At 37.5% G+C, this 16,999-nt stretch overlaps 1 protein-coding gene and 1 pseudogene across 6 annotated transcripts in view; one reads left to right on the forward strand and one right to left on the reverse strand.

Moving 5' to 3' along the window:
* Positions 1–8,052, forward strand: part of ABCB7 (ATP binding cassette subfamily B member 7) — a 170,754-nt gene extending 162,702 nt beyond the window's left edge. For all 6 annotated transcript variants that reach the window (XM_072816569.1, XM_072816573.1, XM_072816571.1 and 3 more), the window contains one exon: positions 6,778–8,052. In XM_072816569.1, coding sequence (XP_072672670.1) covers positions 6,778–6,993 — 216 coding nt within the window. In that variant the 3' untranslated portion in view covers positions 6,994–8,052. The remainder of the gene's footprint in view (positions 1–6,777) is intronic.
* Positions 8,053–13,255: 5,203 nt separating this feature from the next.
* LOC140627931 (large ribosomal subunit protein uL3-like) lies at positions 13,256–14,451 on the reverse strand (annotated as a pseudogene).
* Between the last annotated feature and the right edge of the window lie 2,548 nt (positions 14,452–16,999).

Genomic DNA, 16,999 nt, shown 5'->3' on the forward strand with positions numbered 1-16,999 from the left:
TCATACAATGTCCAGGGCATGGGACTTCATTAAGTGTCTCTGGTGTGCTATATGCACTCTGCTGCTGTGTTATGGCTGCTCTATGCCTCAAATCAGTACTCTGCAGTTTCTCCTTGCCTACAATGGGTAGTGTCTGGACCTTGGCCAGAGTCTGACTGGTTTTAACTAGTTGTGTTCTGGTCTGCTTTTTAAAAAGAGACCTGATGCCATTTACACTAGGGCTGAAGCTTTGCAGAAGTCTGTGGTCAGTAGACATGATGCCTATGGGGGTTTGTGCTGGTCTTTGGGAGGAGGAGCCTGCTGTGTTAGTTCTCAGGCACACTTGCCTCAGGAAAGCAAAACCAGTAGAGTGAAGAGAGGCAGGGTTGGTGTAAGCAATTAAGCAGCCTGTGTTGGCACTCTTCTATTTATTGAAGTTAATTTATGGTGGAGGGCAGTGGAAGGAAGTGGCACCTGCCAGTTCCTTTTCCCGAGAGAGGGAAGTTCGTGCTCATGAATGTCAGGGAAGCACTCCCAGAGGAGCAAATAAAGTCCCTTTATGCACCCTAAGTGTTTTTTAGATCATTGTTTTCTCACTGTCTATGTCTGGGTTGCTTGCCTGCCTGTTGCAGTACAGTGCATGTTGGTCTCTTCTCCAGTGAGGCTGGCTGAGTTTTAGCGACCTGGTGTGGTGGGGACCTGTGCTGGTCTGGGGGAGGGTTTTGCTGTGCTGAGGGTGGTACAGGCTTAAGACAGAAGGGCAGTCTCACCAGAGCTCAGGAGTGTGGAATTTGGAGCAAAGCTCACTAAGCAGCCAATGTCTGGTTTCACTATCCTCAGCAGGTGTCTCTGTACCTATTCTGAGGGGTGAGGGAAGGAAAATATTGCCCACTGGCTCCTTTGCCCCCAAAGAGGCAATGGTACCCATCTCAGATGCACTCCAGAAAGGGGGAGCCATTTTTCCCAGTGCATCTCAGGAGATCTCAGATAATGCCATCTGCCCCTGGTTTACCTTCCTGCCTTCTCTATGGGAGAACTGCAGCACCCTCAGGGCTCTGTACCAGCTATGCCAGGGACCTCTAAAACTCCAGTCTTCAAGCCCTGCTGGCTAAAAAAAAACTCACGAAAATCACCCCCTCTTGTTTTCTCAGTTAATGTGTTTGGGAAGTGTATTCATTGTGTGATTCCCTGTGTGCTCCTCTCTCTTGCCTCCCTCTGCTACCTGGGCTCCTTCACCTCTACAGCACCTAAGATCCATTTCTCCCCCAAACCAGGTTTCTGCATCTCCTACCTTTTACGATGTGGCCTCCTCTCTCTCTCTAGTTGTGTACTTTGTTCTGTCAGTCTTCAGATTGATTTCTTGGGTATTCAGAATGATTTGATACTTATCTAGCTGTGTTTGAGGCATGCAGCAAGCCTACAGTTCTCCTATTACTCTACCACCTTAGCTCCTCTATTTTTATATTATTTTTATTTTTGAACCATGATAATATTTTTATATATTAAAAGTTTTGAAAATCAGCAGGGATGGGGAAAAACAAAAGGTGATTACAACCATAAGGAAGTGAAACTAACTGCATAACAAATTGATAACAAGCATACAGAAAGAAAACAGTCCGAGTAACTGTTGAACATGTTACTCTGATTATTTACCCTTAGTGGAATTAAGGACAAAAATAAATCAAAATATGAACCTAATTTTGTTATTAGTAGTACTATGGGAGTAGACTGTTTTAAACTGTTTTTTTTTTGTATATTTTAAGTGTGAGCATATGCATAAGTATATCAATGTTGTAAAACAGATAAAAATATGGAACAGGAGAAAAATAGGAGCAACCTTGTGACATTACATTGGAACAGAATTATCAGTATGAATTCAAGATTATAAGGATTATAAAGAAGTCCCTAACTTTTCACCAGAAAGGCCTGGAAGCATTGAAATCCCAATAGTAATAAGTATAACTAGCATGTAGATCTTGAGTACTAAATATTATTCCTCACTAAAAGAAACCAAAATTCTTTGAATAAAAGACTGATTCAGTATCTGGAGTGAGTAAAGTAATGAATACTTATCACAAGGACACAAGAACTATTTTGCGTTGGCTCCCACTGGCCCAATGTAGGATAATTTGAACATAAAAAAACAATAATAATACTTATGAATTACAACATGTTTAGTAAGAAATTATGCTATAATTTCACAACAATGCAAAAGTATGGGGAAAGGGAAAGCTCTTCCTTAAGAAGGATGTCAGCACTTGTAAAAGGAATGATAAAATTTTGAAAATCATATTTTGCAACTACCATTGTAATAATGACTGCAGGTAACAATCATCGTTGGTTGCTAAAACTATATGGTGAGAAATTATTGGGAAATGGGATATTTACACAGTTTCAAAATGTAACCTATTGACTTTTACTTATTAATTTCAAAGAGAAAAAGTATCCTTAAAATAGAGAAGTCTGGTACACTCCCTTAACCAAATGATCAAACTTAATATTATTAATTCTGGTGCAAAGCAACATTGTGTACCACCTGATCTGACACACTAGGGCGCATCACCTATATTGTATTTCTACCAAAAATGTTTATCATGGATCTAATAAGCAGGAGCAACTAAACAAAACAACTTAATGGCATTCTTTAAAAAAACCTACCTGGACATTTTAGAAGTGTCAGTGTCACACATACCTACACAGACTAGGAAACTTATAAATTCAGTGTACTGATCATGATTGGATTCTGGGTGGAAAAATATGTATATAAAGGGACAGTGGGTGAAATCTGACTATGGACTATGTGTTTTATAAATTTCTTTGGTGTGATAACATTTGTATTCTAGTCAGTATGAAAGTATTCTTGTTTTTAGGAAATATATACTAATATTTAGGAATGAAATGTAATGATGTCTGTAACTAATTCTCAAATGAATTAGCAAAAAGTAAATTTAGAGAGAGGATGAAGTGGGAAAAAGTGTCTGTGGCAGTTGCTAAACAAGGAGAAGCATGAGTTTCCAGATTGAAAGGGTCTACCAAGTACCCAGCACGATGAATGGAAAGGAAAACATACACACATCACAACACATTATCATAAAATTTCAGAGTTGAAGATAAATAAAACAACCTTAAAAGTTATAAGAAGAATACCTCAAAGGGGAGTTGATCATGAGGGGATTGAACTAATAGATTACCTAATATGATAATGAGAAAAATAATATTCAGATGGGCTTCATAATTCTGGAAGAAAGTTTAGCGAGAATTGCCAATAGTGACATAGAAAACTAAGAAAATGAAAAAACAAGGCAATTACTAAGTCCAGGAAGAATTAAAACTTTTATGAGAAAAAAAATATATATAGGAAGCAGGGCAAGATGGCAGAAGAGTAGTGTCCCCAAGTCACCTGTCCCCACCAACTTACCTAGATCACTTTCAAATCATCCTGAAAACCTACGAATTCGGTCTGAGATTTAAAAAGAGCTGGAATGCTACAGAGAGAAGAGTTCAGTCGGGCAGGATCCCAGGAGGGACAGGGATGCCCTCAGGCTCCCAGGGGCACTAACAAAGGAACTGCACCCCAGGGGAGAGTGCGCCACACACCACTAGCTGAGCTCCCTAAAGGGCTTGAGCGCGAGCCCCCTCGGCCCGGGAGCAGCGGGAGCAGCTCCGGGGGGCGGCTCCGTGTGGAGGGGGCTGCGCCTGGGGAACGCGATTCTAGCGGTGCAGGCCCTGGAGCCCAGGGCGCTGGGGGACAGCCCAAGATCCGACGCTCCCCCTGGGACAGGCAGAGGCCGGGAGGACACAGGACAGCAAGGACGCTCCTGCTGCCTGCCGGCCCTGAACTGTGCAAATGAGCGCCCTCCGCCGGTGGAGCATCCAGGCCCCTGCGGACTGGAAGCTGCGGTAGTTACTGCAGGAGCTGACCCCAGGGCTAGAGAACTGGCCGCCGCCACTGTTGTTGTTCCTCCTGGTGTCACCTTGTACCTGTGGCTGAGCAGGGGCCTCACAGGATAAACAGCTCCCACTGAGCTGTGCACCTGGCAGGGGACTGAGAAGCTCCCCCAGGTGCACACACCTGAGAATCAGCACAGTAGGCCCCTCCCTCAGAAGACCCACTGGAAGGACAGGGGAAAAGCAAGTTATTGACCAATCAGTACTGGAAAGTTCCAGGGGAAGTGGAGGGATTTACAGTATATAGAATCAGAGGATATTCCCCCTTGTTTTTTGTTTTCTGTTTGTTCCCCCCCCCCTTTTTTTTCCTTTTTTCTCTCTATTTTTCTCCTTTTTCCAGTACAACTTGTTTTGGCCACTCTACACTGAGCAAAATGACTAGAAGGAAAAACTGACCTCAAAAGAAAGAATCAGAAACAGTCCTCTCTCCCACAGAGTTACAAAATCTGGATTACAATTCAATGTCAGAAAGCCAATTCAGAAGCACTATTATACAGCTACTGGTGGCTCTAGAAATAAGCATACAGGACTCAAGAGACTTCATGACTGCAGAATTTAGATCTAATCAGGCAGAAATTAAAGATCAATCAAATGAGATGCAATCCAAACTGGAGGTCCTAACGACAAGGGTTAACGAGGTAGAAGAACGAGTGAGTGACATAGAAGATAAGTTGATGGCAAAGAGGGAAACTGAGGAAAAAAAGAGACAGACAAAAGACCACGAGGATAGATTAAGGGAAATAAATGACAGCCTGAGGAAGAAAAACCTACGTTTAATTGGGGTTCCCGAGGGTGCCAAAAGGGACAGAGGACCAGAATATGTATTTGAACAAATCATAGCTGAGAACTTCCCTAAAGTGGGAAGGGAAACAAGCATTCAGATCCAGGAGATAGATCCCCCCCTAAAATCAATAAAAACCTTTCAACACCTCGACATTTAATAGTGAAACTTGCAAATTCCAAAGATAAAGAGAAGATCCTTAAAGCAGCAAGAGAGAAGAATCCATTACCTTTATGGGGAGAAGCATTAGGATAACAGCAGACCTCTCCACCGAGACCTGGCAGGCCAGAAAGGGCTGGAAGGATATATTCAGGGTCCCAAATGAGAAGAACTTGGAGCCAAGAATACTATATCCAGCAAGGTTCTCATTCAGAACAGAAGGAGACATAAAGAGCTTCCAAGATAGGCAGAAACTGAAAGAATATGTGGCCACCTAAACAGCTCTGCAAAAAATATTAAGGGGGACTCTGTAAGAGAAAGAGGAAGTCCAAGGAAACAATCCACAAAAACAGGGACTGAGTAGGTATCATGATGACACTAAATTCATATCTTTCAGTAGTAACTCTGAACGTGAATGGGCTTAATGACCCCATGAAAAAGCGCAGGGTTTCAGACTGGATAAAAAAGCAAGACCCATCTATCTGCTGCTTACAAGAGAGTCATTTTAGACATAAGGACACCTCCAGCCTGAAAATAAAAGGTTGGAGAACCATTTACCATTCAAATGGTCTTCAAAAGAAAAAATATATAAAATTTTAGTACCTACTTGACTCAACAGGTAATGCTTTACATGGTCATAATAAGGAAAACACTAAATATTAACACTTGTGCTAATACATATATGTATGTGTAAATACCAGAAGAAATAGCTATGCATTTGAGAATAGGAAAGAGATAGTCAAGCATGAAGGAGAAGGAAAAAGACCTTTTTATTATAAGCTTTTTAATCTTAAGTTTTTAAGATCTATACATTTGTGCTTAATACAAATAAAAGTAATTTAAAATCTATTTTTTACATTTTTACTACTTATTAATTCAAATGTAATTAATTTGAATAAAAGACTGATTCAGTATCTGGAGTGAGTAATGAGTACTTATAGTAATATTAATATTATTATAAGTATAATATTAAATGATGATAATTATTTGTGATTTATTTCATTGGTATTTCCACAAAAGTAATTCTTTTTTTTCTAGTAGCTTTTGATGAAGTTTTCACTGAGGATTTTATTTTGTTTTTGACAGTATTAAATAAAAAAATATGAAATACGTAATCCATGGGGAGTTTTGTGCCAATGAAGTGGTCCATACATGCCAAGATTGAGAACTACACTCTTCATAATCCAGAAGAATTAAATAGCTGAGCAAAATAGTTCATTTTTAAGCTGCCTAGCTAGCAATGAAAGAGGAGCCTTAACCACTCAGATGTGGAAACAAATTTTAGTTGTTTTGCTTAAGGGTGTATTTGTAAAAGTCCTATAACTGGTAGTACCAGTAAAAGTAACAAAATTCCTTTTGTCTCCCAGCATGTTAAGCAGTAGCTGTCAAGAGACAAATTAATTGTAGATAAGAGTTTGGAATCTATACCACATCTCCAAAGTTAACTTTAATATCCATTGTTAACAAAAATAGCTACTGAAAGAAGCAAGCTTTTCAGGAGAAAATTTATTTTAAAGTATATGTCAGGATTTCAGGGTATTATTTTTAAGTCCCTTTAATAGATAATAGTGCTTTTGATTAAATATTTATCAGTTACTATCACCTTTAAAATTTTTCACCCTTTGTCCTTCAAAATTAAAAATAAAACTTTAAAATTTTATTTCTTTTAAGTGAAATGTTTTACAGCATATGGGATTTCACAGCTTTTTGTTTGTTCACTGGACTAATAGTTTAACAGTAAAAAAAGCATTCCTACCTCATTTTTTCCCACTTGTACTATGGTTGAGGAATTTGGAGAGGCACTAAATGAATGCAAATCCTTCAGAGTCCATAGTTAGAAATTATGTATTTTCAATTATTATGCTAGTTATATGACTTTTTTCTTTGTTTCTCTTGCTTTTGCTTTTTAGGGTAAGATAGCTGAACGTGGTACCCACCATGGCTTGCTTGCAAACCCTGGCAGTATCTATTCAGAAATGTGGCATACACAGAGTAGCCGTGTGCAGAACCATGGTAACCCCACATGGGATGCAAAGAAAGAAAATGTGTCCAAAGAGGAGGAAAGGAAGAAACTACAAGAAGAAATTGTCAACAGTGTAAAAGGCTGTGGAAACTGTTCCTGCTAAGTTGTATGAGACATTTTTTTTTACACATTTGCACTGAAGCAGAATTGTTTTATTAAAAAAAAATCATACATTCCCATTTTCTATAATCCTTCTTTTAGGTGAGATTTATTTGAAAAGGAGTTTGAGTTTTACATCTTTCACAATATTTAATGTGAGGTCTGTATTTAGCCCCAGATTATTTTCTTGTTACTGCCTTAGTTGTGCCCTAAGCATAGTTTTTGTTACCATTTCACTTTTCCCCATTTCTATTTTTGAGGCCTGATAGCCATTTGATATCTATAACCAGATTAATTATACTGGATTCCAAATTTTAATAGTTTTTTAAATCTGCTTTATGTTGACAATTGAGATGGAAAGTATCCATTTCTTTAAAAATAAAGGACAGTAAAAATTCATTGTTTCTCCTCCTCTCTCCCCACTCACATACTTTAATAATAGCAATTCTTTCGTTTTTTTAAAGCATTTGCAATTGTATATCTTTTGGAGGAAAAGCCTTAATTTTCATGTATGTATGTAGAATGTTCTTCATCATTAACCAGCATCTCTAATGTTGGGAATTTTATTTTTTCATCAAAATGATTTGCTGCTTTTATTTTGGACCAAAATTTATAGTTTTCTCTTTAAACACTTAACACCCTGATGTAATTTGACAGTTGTCCTACTGGGAATGATCTAAAAAGCTTAAAAAGTTAATTGTTCTTCTATTTCCATCTTAACTATAGTGCTTTTCCTGTCTGAAGTTATATAAAGAAACAACTAAGTGGAATGTATGCATGCATATATATGTGTGTATGCACATGTTCATATATGTATTTAAAGTAACAACCACTTAAAAATTATTAATGACCTTGAGGTAAATAAGAGAAGATTATATATATATATATATATATACTCTAGATGATTGGGACTTTAATCAGTGTTGACATGTTAGAATTTATTACAAGGTTTTCCCTTTTTCAGTAATTTAATGAGTTCATTTAAGTGTGACATAACAAGGAAAAGCCCAAACAAAACAAGTTTTACCTGCTAAATAATTAATAAAACGTTGTTATATGTTCACTGAGAAGCTCCTCTCTTTTCCAGTTTGAATAGCTTCTTTTTGAAGAAACTTATTTTATAATTTTCATATGATTAGAGGTGGTCTCTAGACCACTGGATCATGTGGTCATTAACCAGTATTTTCAGCTAATAAAAACTTGAATTACCTGAAAAACACAATTATAAGGGCCATTAAGTAAGCCTTAAATATTTTTCTCTTATTAAGATACAGTAAAACAATAGGCAAAACGAAAGAAAAGCTACCTAGGATGATTCACTCAGAAGAAAATGTCAAGAAAAGGGGCATTTATTATAATAATAATTTTACATTACAATATTACATATTCACATAAGAGGCTATAAAGTATAAATTTTTAAATCAATGTTGAAACATAATTTTTTTTAATGGTTTGGGATAAATAAGCTACAGTTTTAGAATATGGGCTCTGAAAATGGAGCAAGATGATACGGTTTTCTCATCCATTTTAAAGATTGTATATTTTCTTTCTATAGGAATCCCAGTTTACAAAAATTAAATTGAAACCAGGGTAATTTGGGATCAGATTTGGAAATTTTTCAACAGTTATAAAGTCTGAGGGTCAGCTGTGAGAATTATAAAGAGGCCTAGGCATTTGGACAAACTCGGAGTATGCATTTACTTTTCCTCTACAGGGATTTGCACCTTTTATACACCTTAAGATAAATATTTTGCCTTTTCCCTTAGATGTTGACAAAGATAAGTTTGCACAAATGGCTAGTTTAAAAATAAGTTTTGAGGGACACCTGGGTGGCTCACTCTCTTAAGCGCTCAACTCTGGATTTCAGTTCAATTATGATTTTAGAATCATGAGATCAAGCCCTGCATCAGGCTCTAAGCTGGGCATAGAACCTGCTTAAGATTCTCTCACTCCCTCTGCCTGTCCCCCACCCTACCCTTGCACGTTCACATATTCTCTCTCTCTCTCTCTCTCTCTCTCTCTCATAAATAAGTTGGTTTAACCAGCTTAAGATTCTCTCCTGCCCTTCCCCCACCAACCCCCCCACCCTCTCTCTCTTTCTCTCATAAATGAATAGATAATAAGTAAAAATAAGTTTTGCTTTAAGGACAAGATATTTAAAGATTATATGAATTCTTGTTCCCGAATCACTGTCTATATTGTCATCTCACTGTCATCCTTCCTAATTGCAGGATGTGTCAGTGAGTAGCAACTTTTGCCAATGTAGATTCATAATTCATATATACCTTGTACCTTTATCATTGGATATTCTGTTGTGGATTGTTGTTGTTGAAAGCTTTTAAATATAGTTGCATTGGCAGCTTTCTTAAATTATAGAAAATCCCCTTTCCCCCTGCTTTGAGTATATAGATTTTGAATGTAAACTGTATAATAAATGACAATATTAAGTCAAATAAGCTGGTTAAAACTGATTAGTTAAGACAAAATGACTCAGCAAGGGAGGCTCTTTACCACAGTTTTTTTATTGTTACAGCAATTTATGCAGATAATTATTACTAAATAAACAATATGTGTTTGTTAGAAATGGGTGGCCCATTGAAGCAACTCTTTTTCTGCATTGCATAGGTAGAACTGATATTTTGTCCTTCACACCTTCAGAGTAAGTATGGATAATTAGTAGACACTCTGGAAGTATGGCCTTAGATCCTTATGCAGAAGATGAAAACTTGGGACGCCTGGGTGTCTCACCAGTTGAACGTCTGCTTTTAGCGCAGATTGTGATCCCAGTCCAGGGATCGAGTCCCGCATCAGGCTCCCTGCGAAGAGCCTGCTTTTCCCTCTATGTCTCTGCCTTTCTCTCTATGTCTCTCATGAATAAATAAATAAAATCTTTAAAAAAATAAAGAAGGTGAAAACTTGGAATTGCCTCAGAGAAAGTAATCGCTTGCAGAGTTCATAATATGGGTAAAATGATAGGAAATTATGGTACTTTCATTTAGCTGTCACATTTTTGATGACCAATCAGTGAAAGGCAGCTCTCTGTTGCCCCAAGTTTTTCAGTTCTAATGATTAGGGAGGAAACCTTTGGGGTAGAGAAATTTTTGACTGCAAAGCATGCAAAACTAGCATTTTGATTAAGTAGAGTTGGAAATGAAGCACCTGTTCTAATTAAAAAGTTGGAACATTTTGGTTTAAAAAGGAAGTGGATAGTTTTTATATTTCCTGTTCTCACACAGCTGCACAACAATGTTTTTCACTGATTACTTTCTATTCCATTTCTACTTCATAAAATCATAGGATTTTTAGAGTTGGAAGGAATATAGAGGTCTTTAATACAGTTTCCTCATAAGGAAACTGAATTTCAGGAGAAGTTACTGAGCTTGCTAGGAACCAAGTTGGAATGAAAACCCTGGCTCTTGACACCTACTCCATTTCTCTTTTTGCTGTATATTTCTGCTCAGAAGTTAGGTTTAAAATATATTGAAGGCTAAGACTTCGAGAATGTTGAAGTGAGCTCAGTAGACCCTCTCCACCAAAACAACTGTTTGAAATTATGTTTTTAAAACAATAATTTAAAGTCTTTAGAAATTGTCCAAAGAGCATATAGCAATTGGAAAAACATTGATTCAAGAAAACCTATTAAATATCAGAATAGCAGGAGTCTGTGGCATTTCAAGAATTACTGGCATATCCTCTAGCATAACCAGTCTGTGTTATAGAAGCTCTATCTTGGGTACACTATTCTAGGCAGATGTGGTGAAGATATTAGGGCTCCTCTCCCCACCTCCCATCCTGGATCTGTGGTTTCAGCTGCCTTGTATTTCTTTCCCCCCAAACTCTGTATTGCAGAAATTTATTCCACAGACACAGCCAAGAGGACTGGTAACCTTCCACCTTTTAGCCTACATTCTTTTTTTTTTTTAAGATTTTATTTATTTATTTATTTATTTATTTATTTATTTATTTATTTATTTGAGACATAGAGAAAGAGGCAGAGACACAGACAGAAGCAGGCTCCATGCAGGGAGCCCAACATGGGACTCGATCCCAGGTCTCCAGGATCCCACCCCGGGCCAAAGGCAGCGCTAAACCCCTGAGCCACCGGGGCTGCCCCATTCTTTTAGTGGAAGCTCTATTCTTTGTGTAGGCTGAGAATACTGAGGCCTTGATTTTTTCCACCCTACCTGACTCAAAGTTTGGTTGTTTCACTCAAGGAGAGGAAAACTGAGAAGGACTGACACCGTGCTCCAGTGCCCACTCAGGAGGTTCTAATTAAACAGGAGGTTTTACTCTGGGCCCCTTCCTTCAGGGTCAGTTCAGTGGTGCACAGGTTCTTTTTAAGTGGGAAGGTATGCAATGAGGACAAAGAATTCCACCACTCTGTCCAGGGGACTGACTTCATTTGAAACAGCATGGTGAACTCTGCCCCTATGGACATTGTCAAAACAATGGAGATCTTGATGGAGAGCAATTAGGAAGAGCTGATACAAGCAAAGCAGCAGAGCAGCCAGAATTTTAATAAAAAGAAATCAAGAGGGAACCAAAAAGAGACCTCCTGGGAGCACAGTCAACTCTCGGGATTGGAAAGACTGTGTACATGTGCTGGTCGGCACCTACTCAGGACAATTAGAGCAGAACATGTGGCACACTTAAAAGCATTTCCCAGTACATGCAGACCCATGAACACAGAGCAAAAGCTTTGCTGGTACAAGGAACTTGACCAAACACAACAATAAAGTGTTCTGATCTAGAGGTGACTATTAGGGATATAGGCATAAAAATAAAATCACACTCCTTGGCAGTCTGGAAAACTATGTATATGTCTAAAACTGTGCCCTCCTGGGACAGAAAAGGAACCTCCCAGTTACTAGTTCTTGGCTGAATATGGGTCAAAAGAAAACTCCCTGACATAAAGCAGCCTCTAAGCGCATACAAATCCATTGGTAAAGGGTAAAAATCTTGCCAGTAAGTGCATTATGCCCACCCAGAGACAACCCTTAGGTGACTAGATAAAATAGATAACAACAGGCTGCACACTGCAAGGGAAATAACCAAGAAAATACTGAGCCCTTGGAGGAGGAGGATCATTATCCAGAGTTGCTTTAAGATACTATTATAAAATGTCCACTTATAACAAAAGATTATAAGAAATGCAAAGAAGCAGTGTCATGCATACACAGGAGAAACAGGCAGTAAATGCGGCCTTAAGGAGCCCAGATGGTAGATGTAGCATACAAAGATTTTTCAATAAAGAAATATAAATCATTTTAAAAGAACCAAATGGAAATTCTGTAGTTAAGAAGTACAGTAACTGAAATGAGAAATTTACTAAAGGAGCTCAATAATGTATTTGAGCTGGCCAAAGAAAAGAATCTACAAACTTGAAGATAGACCAGTGGAGAGAATGCAGTCTGAAGAACAGAGATAAAAATGAGAAATATCCTCAAGAGAAATGTGGAACACCATTACAAATACCAATGTATTCATAAAGTAAGTAGCAGAGGAGAGGAAAGGAGCAGAAAAAAATATTCAAAGAGATGGATGGAAACATCTAAATTTGATGAAAAACATTACACATCAAAAAAGCTCCAAAAACACCAATTAGGAAAAAAACAGATGTTCAAAGCTAAAGATAAGTAGAAAATTGTAAAAACAATAAGAGAAAAATGACTCCTCACATACAAGGAAACCCCAATATGATTAGCAGGTGAAGTTTCTCATAAGAAACAGTAAAAGCATGAGAGACTCCTAACTCTGGGAAACAAACAAAGGGTAGTGGAAGGGGAGGTGGTCAGGAGGTGACTGGGTGATGGGCACTGAGGGGGGCACTTGACGGGATGAGCACTGGGTGTTATACTATATGTTGGCAAATCAAACTCCAATAAAAAAATATACTACAAAAGTAAAAACCAGAAGACAAAGGGATCACATATTCAAATTGCTGAAATTAAAAAACTGTCAACCAAGAATATTATATCCAAAACTATCAGAAATGAAGGTGAGATAAAGATGGAAGTTAAAAGAAAATGCATTACTAGTAAATCTTTATTACAAGAAATACAAAAATACAAAGGAAATTATTCAGGCAAAAAGCAGGTGACACCAGACGGTAATTCAAATACATAAAACAGAGCACCAATAAAGTTTCTTGTGTGATACTTAATAAAAGTATAATTGCATGTTTCTTCTTTCTTTTAGAAGAACTTACATTTTCCACTGGAAAATAATTATTGAGATCCCATCAGTTGTACAATCTGCTTCTGACATTAAGCTCCTTCATTTGCAGTTTGGTCTTTCATAAGTGATCCCATGAATGTTTTCTTATCCTCCACAATCTGGAATCAGTCATGGCCAAACCTGGAGGTGGTGTCAATGAACTTAAGGTCAATTTTCTCCATGTCCTGCCACTTGATCTGCACCAACAATGACTTGTGGAGAGTAAACACTTGTTTCTTGTTTCTCACTAAACAGCCATTCAGCATGACAAAGTCATTGGTCATTTCACCGTAGTTGACAAAGCCAACTCAGAGGGTTGATGCTCTTGTCAGACATCATAATCAGTGGAAGCATTGTTCTTGATTAGTTTGCCATCCTTGACGAGGTAGCCCTGACCAATCTTGTAGATATTCTTGTTGATCTCCGTGCAGTGATGGTAGCTTTTCTGTCCAGCCCATTCCATGGAGCCACTTGGGCAGGATGCCATGCCCCAATACAGCCCACCATGCACAGTCTCTGGTAGGTCTTGCAGGGTATCTTGATGTGCCAGTGGCTGGTGACCTTTGTAACCTTTGCCCTTGGTAACACTAATGACATCTACTCATCTTGCCCAAACACTTGGTTCACAGGCACCTGCTGTTCCATGTTCTTAAGGGCCCAGTCCAGCTTTTCAACCACTGTGCCTCTATTCACCTGGATCTCCATGGGGTGGGCTTTCTTTTGGAATAGAGGAAGCAGGGGCATCTGGGAGTGGATGATGATGTGGATGATTTGGTAGTACTTCTTCATGCTGTTGAAGTCGTTCTCTAGCTGCTGCTTGCCATCATCATCCTATCACTTGCATCCTACCTATTTGGTTGAAGGCCTTCTTAAACTTATGCCAGTTGTTATAGAAGTGCTTTTTGCACTCATCATGGATGTGCTTAGCAAGGATGGTCTTCAAAGTACAGAGGCCTCAAGGGGTTTCTTCATAGCCCATGATGCCCATAACGACCATAGATGGTGTTTCCACAATGGTCACATCCTCCACAATTTCCTTCTTGTTCACTTTGGATCCTGGCCTGTTGACCTCTCACACAATGTAAGTCATGCCAGCCTTGTAGCCCAGGAAGGCTGTGAGGTGGATAGGTTTGGAAGATTCATCCTTGGGGAAGCTCTTCACCTTCCCATGGTGCCAGCTACTGTGTTTCTAGGGCAAGAAGTCCAGGGACCCATGTCTGGGAGCAGAGAATTTCCTATGAGACATTCTGCCGCCAAATGCAAGGAGAGCAAGAAATTTTTTTAATTTCATTGAAGTTGACTTAGAAAGCAGTCCTGTGTAGCAATATGTATTCTTCTGTTGGGAATGGAAAAAAAGTCTTGTAGTAATGAAAGTAATTCTTGGAAATGAAACCAGATGATATCCAGAATACACAAGAATAAATGAAGGGAGCTAGAAATGGGATATATGATGATTAAAATTAACAAAAATCTATGAATATACACCTGCCCTTAGGTGTTTTTGAAAGATATAAGATCATATAAACTAATAGTTTTAACTATGTATTGTTGAGTTTAATATATATACATATATATGCATATGAATAACAAATGTAATACATATAACAGTAGTACAAAAAGGTGGTATGGAAAGGAGCTATATAGGAATAGGTTCTATAATTTACTGGAACAAATCAGTGCAAATATGAAGTAAATTCTGAGAGGTAAGAATGGATATTGTAAGCTCTAGAACAACAACTAAGTACCTGAAGAAATATACTTAAAATATTAAAGGGATCAAAATGTTACACTGGAACAGATCCACTTAATACAAGATGAAGACAATAAAATAGGAATAGAAAAAAAAGAGGCATATAGAAAAAAAGTGGAAGATGTAACAATATAAAATATGAAATAAGTCAAAAGGCAGAGATGGTCAGATTGAATATAAAAATCATGGTCCAACTTGATCCAACAAGTGTCCTGTCTATAGGAGAAGCACTTCATATTCAAAGATAGTGCCTATACTAATATCAGACAAAATAAACTTTAAAACAAACAAATGCCACTAAATATAAAAGAGATATTTCATAATATCAGAAATTCAATCTTTTAGGAAAATATGACAATTTTAAACATGCACCCAAGAACCTATCAAAATAGATGAAACAAAAACAGAATTGAAGGGAAAAATAGACAATGCAACAAATAATAGTGGAAGATTTCACAGCCCCTTTCAATAATGGATAGAACAACTAGGTAGAAGATCAAAGAAATAGAAGACTTAAACAGAATACACACTCTGCCCAAGTGCACATGGAAGATTCTTCAGGATAGACCATATGCTAGGCCAAAGAGCAAGCCTCAATAAATTTTAAAAGATTTGAAGTCCTACAAAACATGTTCTCTGGCCACGATAAAAATACTAGAAATCAGTACTAGAGGAGGAAAACATGGAAACTTCAGAAGGAAATTAACTCACTTTAAATGTGGGTCAAAGAAGAAATCACAAGGGGAGACTAGAAAATATTTGGAGGTGAATGAAACAGAAATGAATGAATGGGATGCAGCTAAATCTATCACTCAAGGGAATTTTATAGCTGTAAATGTCTATAATTTAAAAGAAGGAACATCTCAAATCAGTAACCTAAATTTCTGCCTTAGGAAACTAGAAAAATATGAGCAAATTGAATCAAAAGCTAGCAGAAAGCTTAGAGCGTAAATTCATGAAATACAAAATTAGTGGAGAAAGTTACAAAGCCACAAGTTGGTTCTTTGGGAAGATTAACAAAATCAAAAATTTAAGACTAGACCAATAACAAAATAATGAAGATTCAAATTAGTAATAAAAAAATGAAGGGATATCACTGCCAATTTTACAGAAGTAAAAAAGAGGTAAAAGACTCAGAACAACTATATGCCAACAAATGAGAAAACTTAGATGAAAGGGACAAATTCTTAGATACAAATTACTGAAACAGACTTAAGAAATAGACAAGTAATATAGATCCATAACAAGCAAAGAGATTAGATTACTAATCCAAAAATTACCCACAAAGAAAAAGCCCAGGCCTAGATGGTTTCACCAACTGAATTCTACCAGGCATTTCAAGAAGGATGAATACCAATACTTCACGAGATTTTCTAAAAAATAGAAGAGGGTTTTTTTCCAACTCATTTCAAAAATCAGTATTATCCTGATATCAAAAGCAAAGACATCACAAGGAAACTAAAGAGCAATATCTGTTGATAGATGATTGATGGATACATTACACAAATCCTCAACAAAATACTAGCAAACAAAATCCAGCATTTTAAAAGGGTTGTACATTGTACATTATAGCCAAGTGGGATTTATCCCAGGAATGCAAGATTAATGGAATCCAGAATCAATGTAACATACTATAGTAATAGAATATGGACAAAAAACATGATCATTTCAATAGACAAAGAAAAAAATTGTCAAAATCCAACACCCTTTCATGATAAAAACACTTAATTTGCTAGGCATACAAGGGAACTTCCCCAATCTCATGGAGGCCATCTACAAAAAAACTCACTGTTAAAAAATCATAAATGTTGGTGAAAAACTGAATGCTAACATCAAATATGAGACAAAAATGCCTGCTCCTACAATTTCTAGTTGCTATTGTACTGGAGGTTCTAGCCAGGGAAAATTGGCAATAAAAAGCAATTGGAGGACTCTAATTTCCCAAATGCAAAGCTTTTTCCAAAGCTACACTAATCAAGGTGTGTGTGGTGTTGGCATAAGGATGAAAATATCGATCAGTGGAAAGAACTGAGAGTCCAGAAAA

Source organism: Canis lupus, chromosome X, assembly GCF_048164855.1.
Source record: "Canis lupus baileyi chromosome X, mCanLup2.hap1, whole genome shotgun sequence".
NCBI classification, from domain to species: domain Eukaryota; kingdom Metazoa; phylum Chordata; class Mammalia; order Carnivora; family Canidae; genus Canis; species Canis lupus.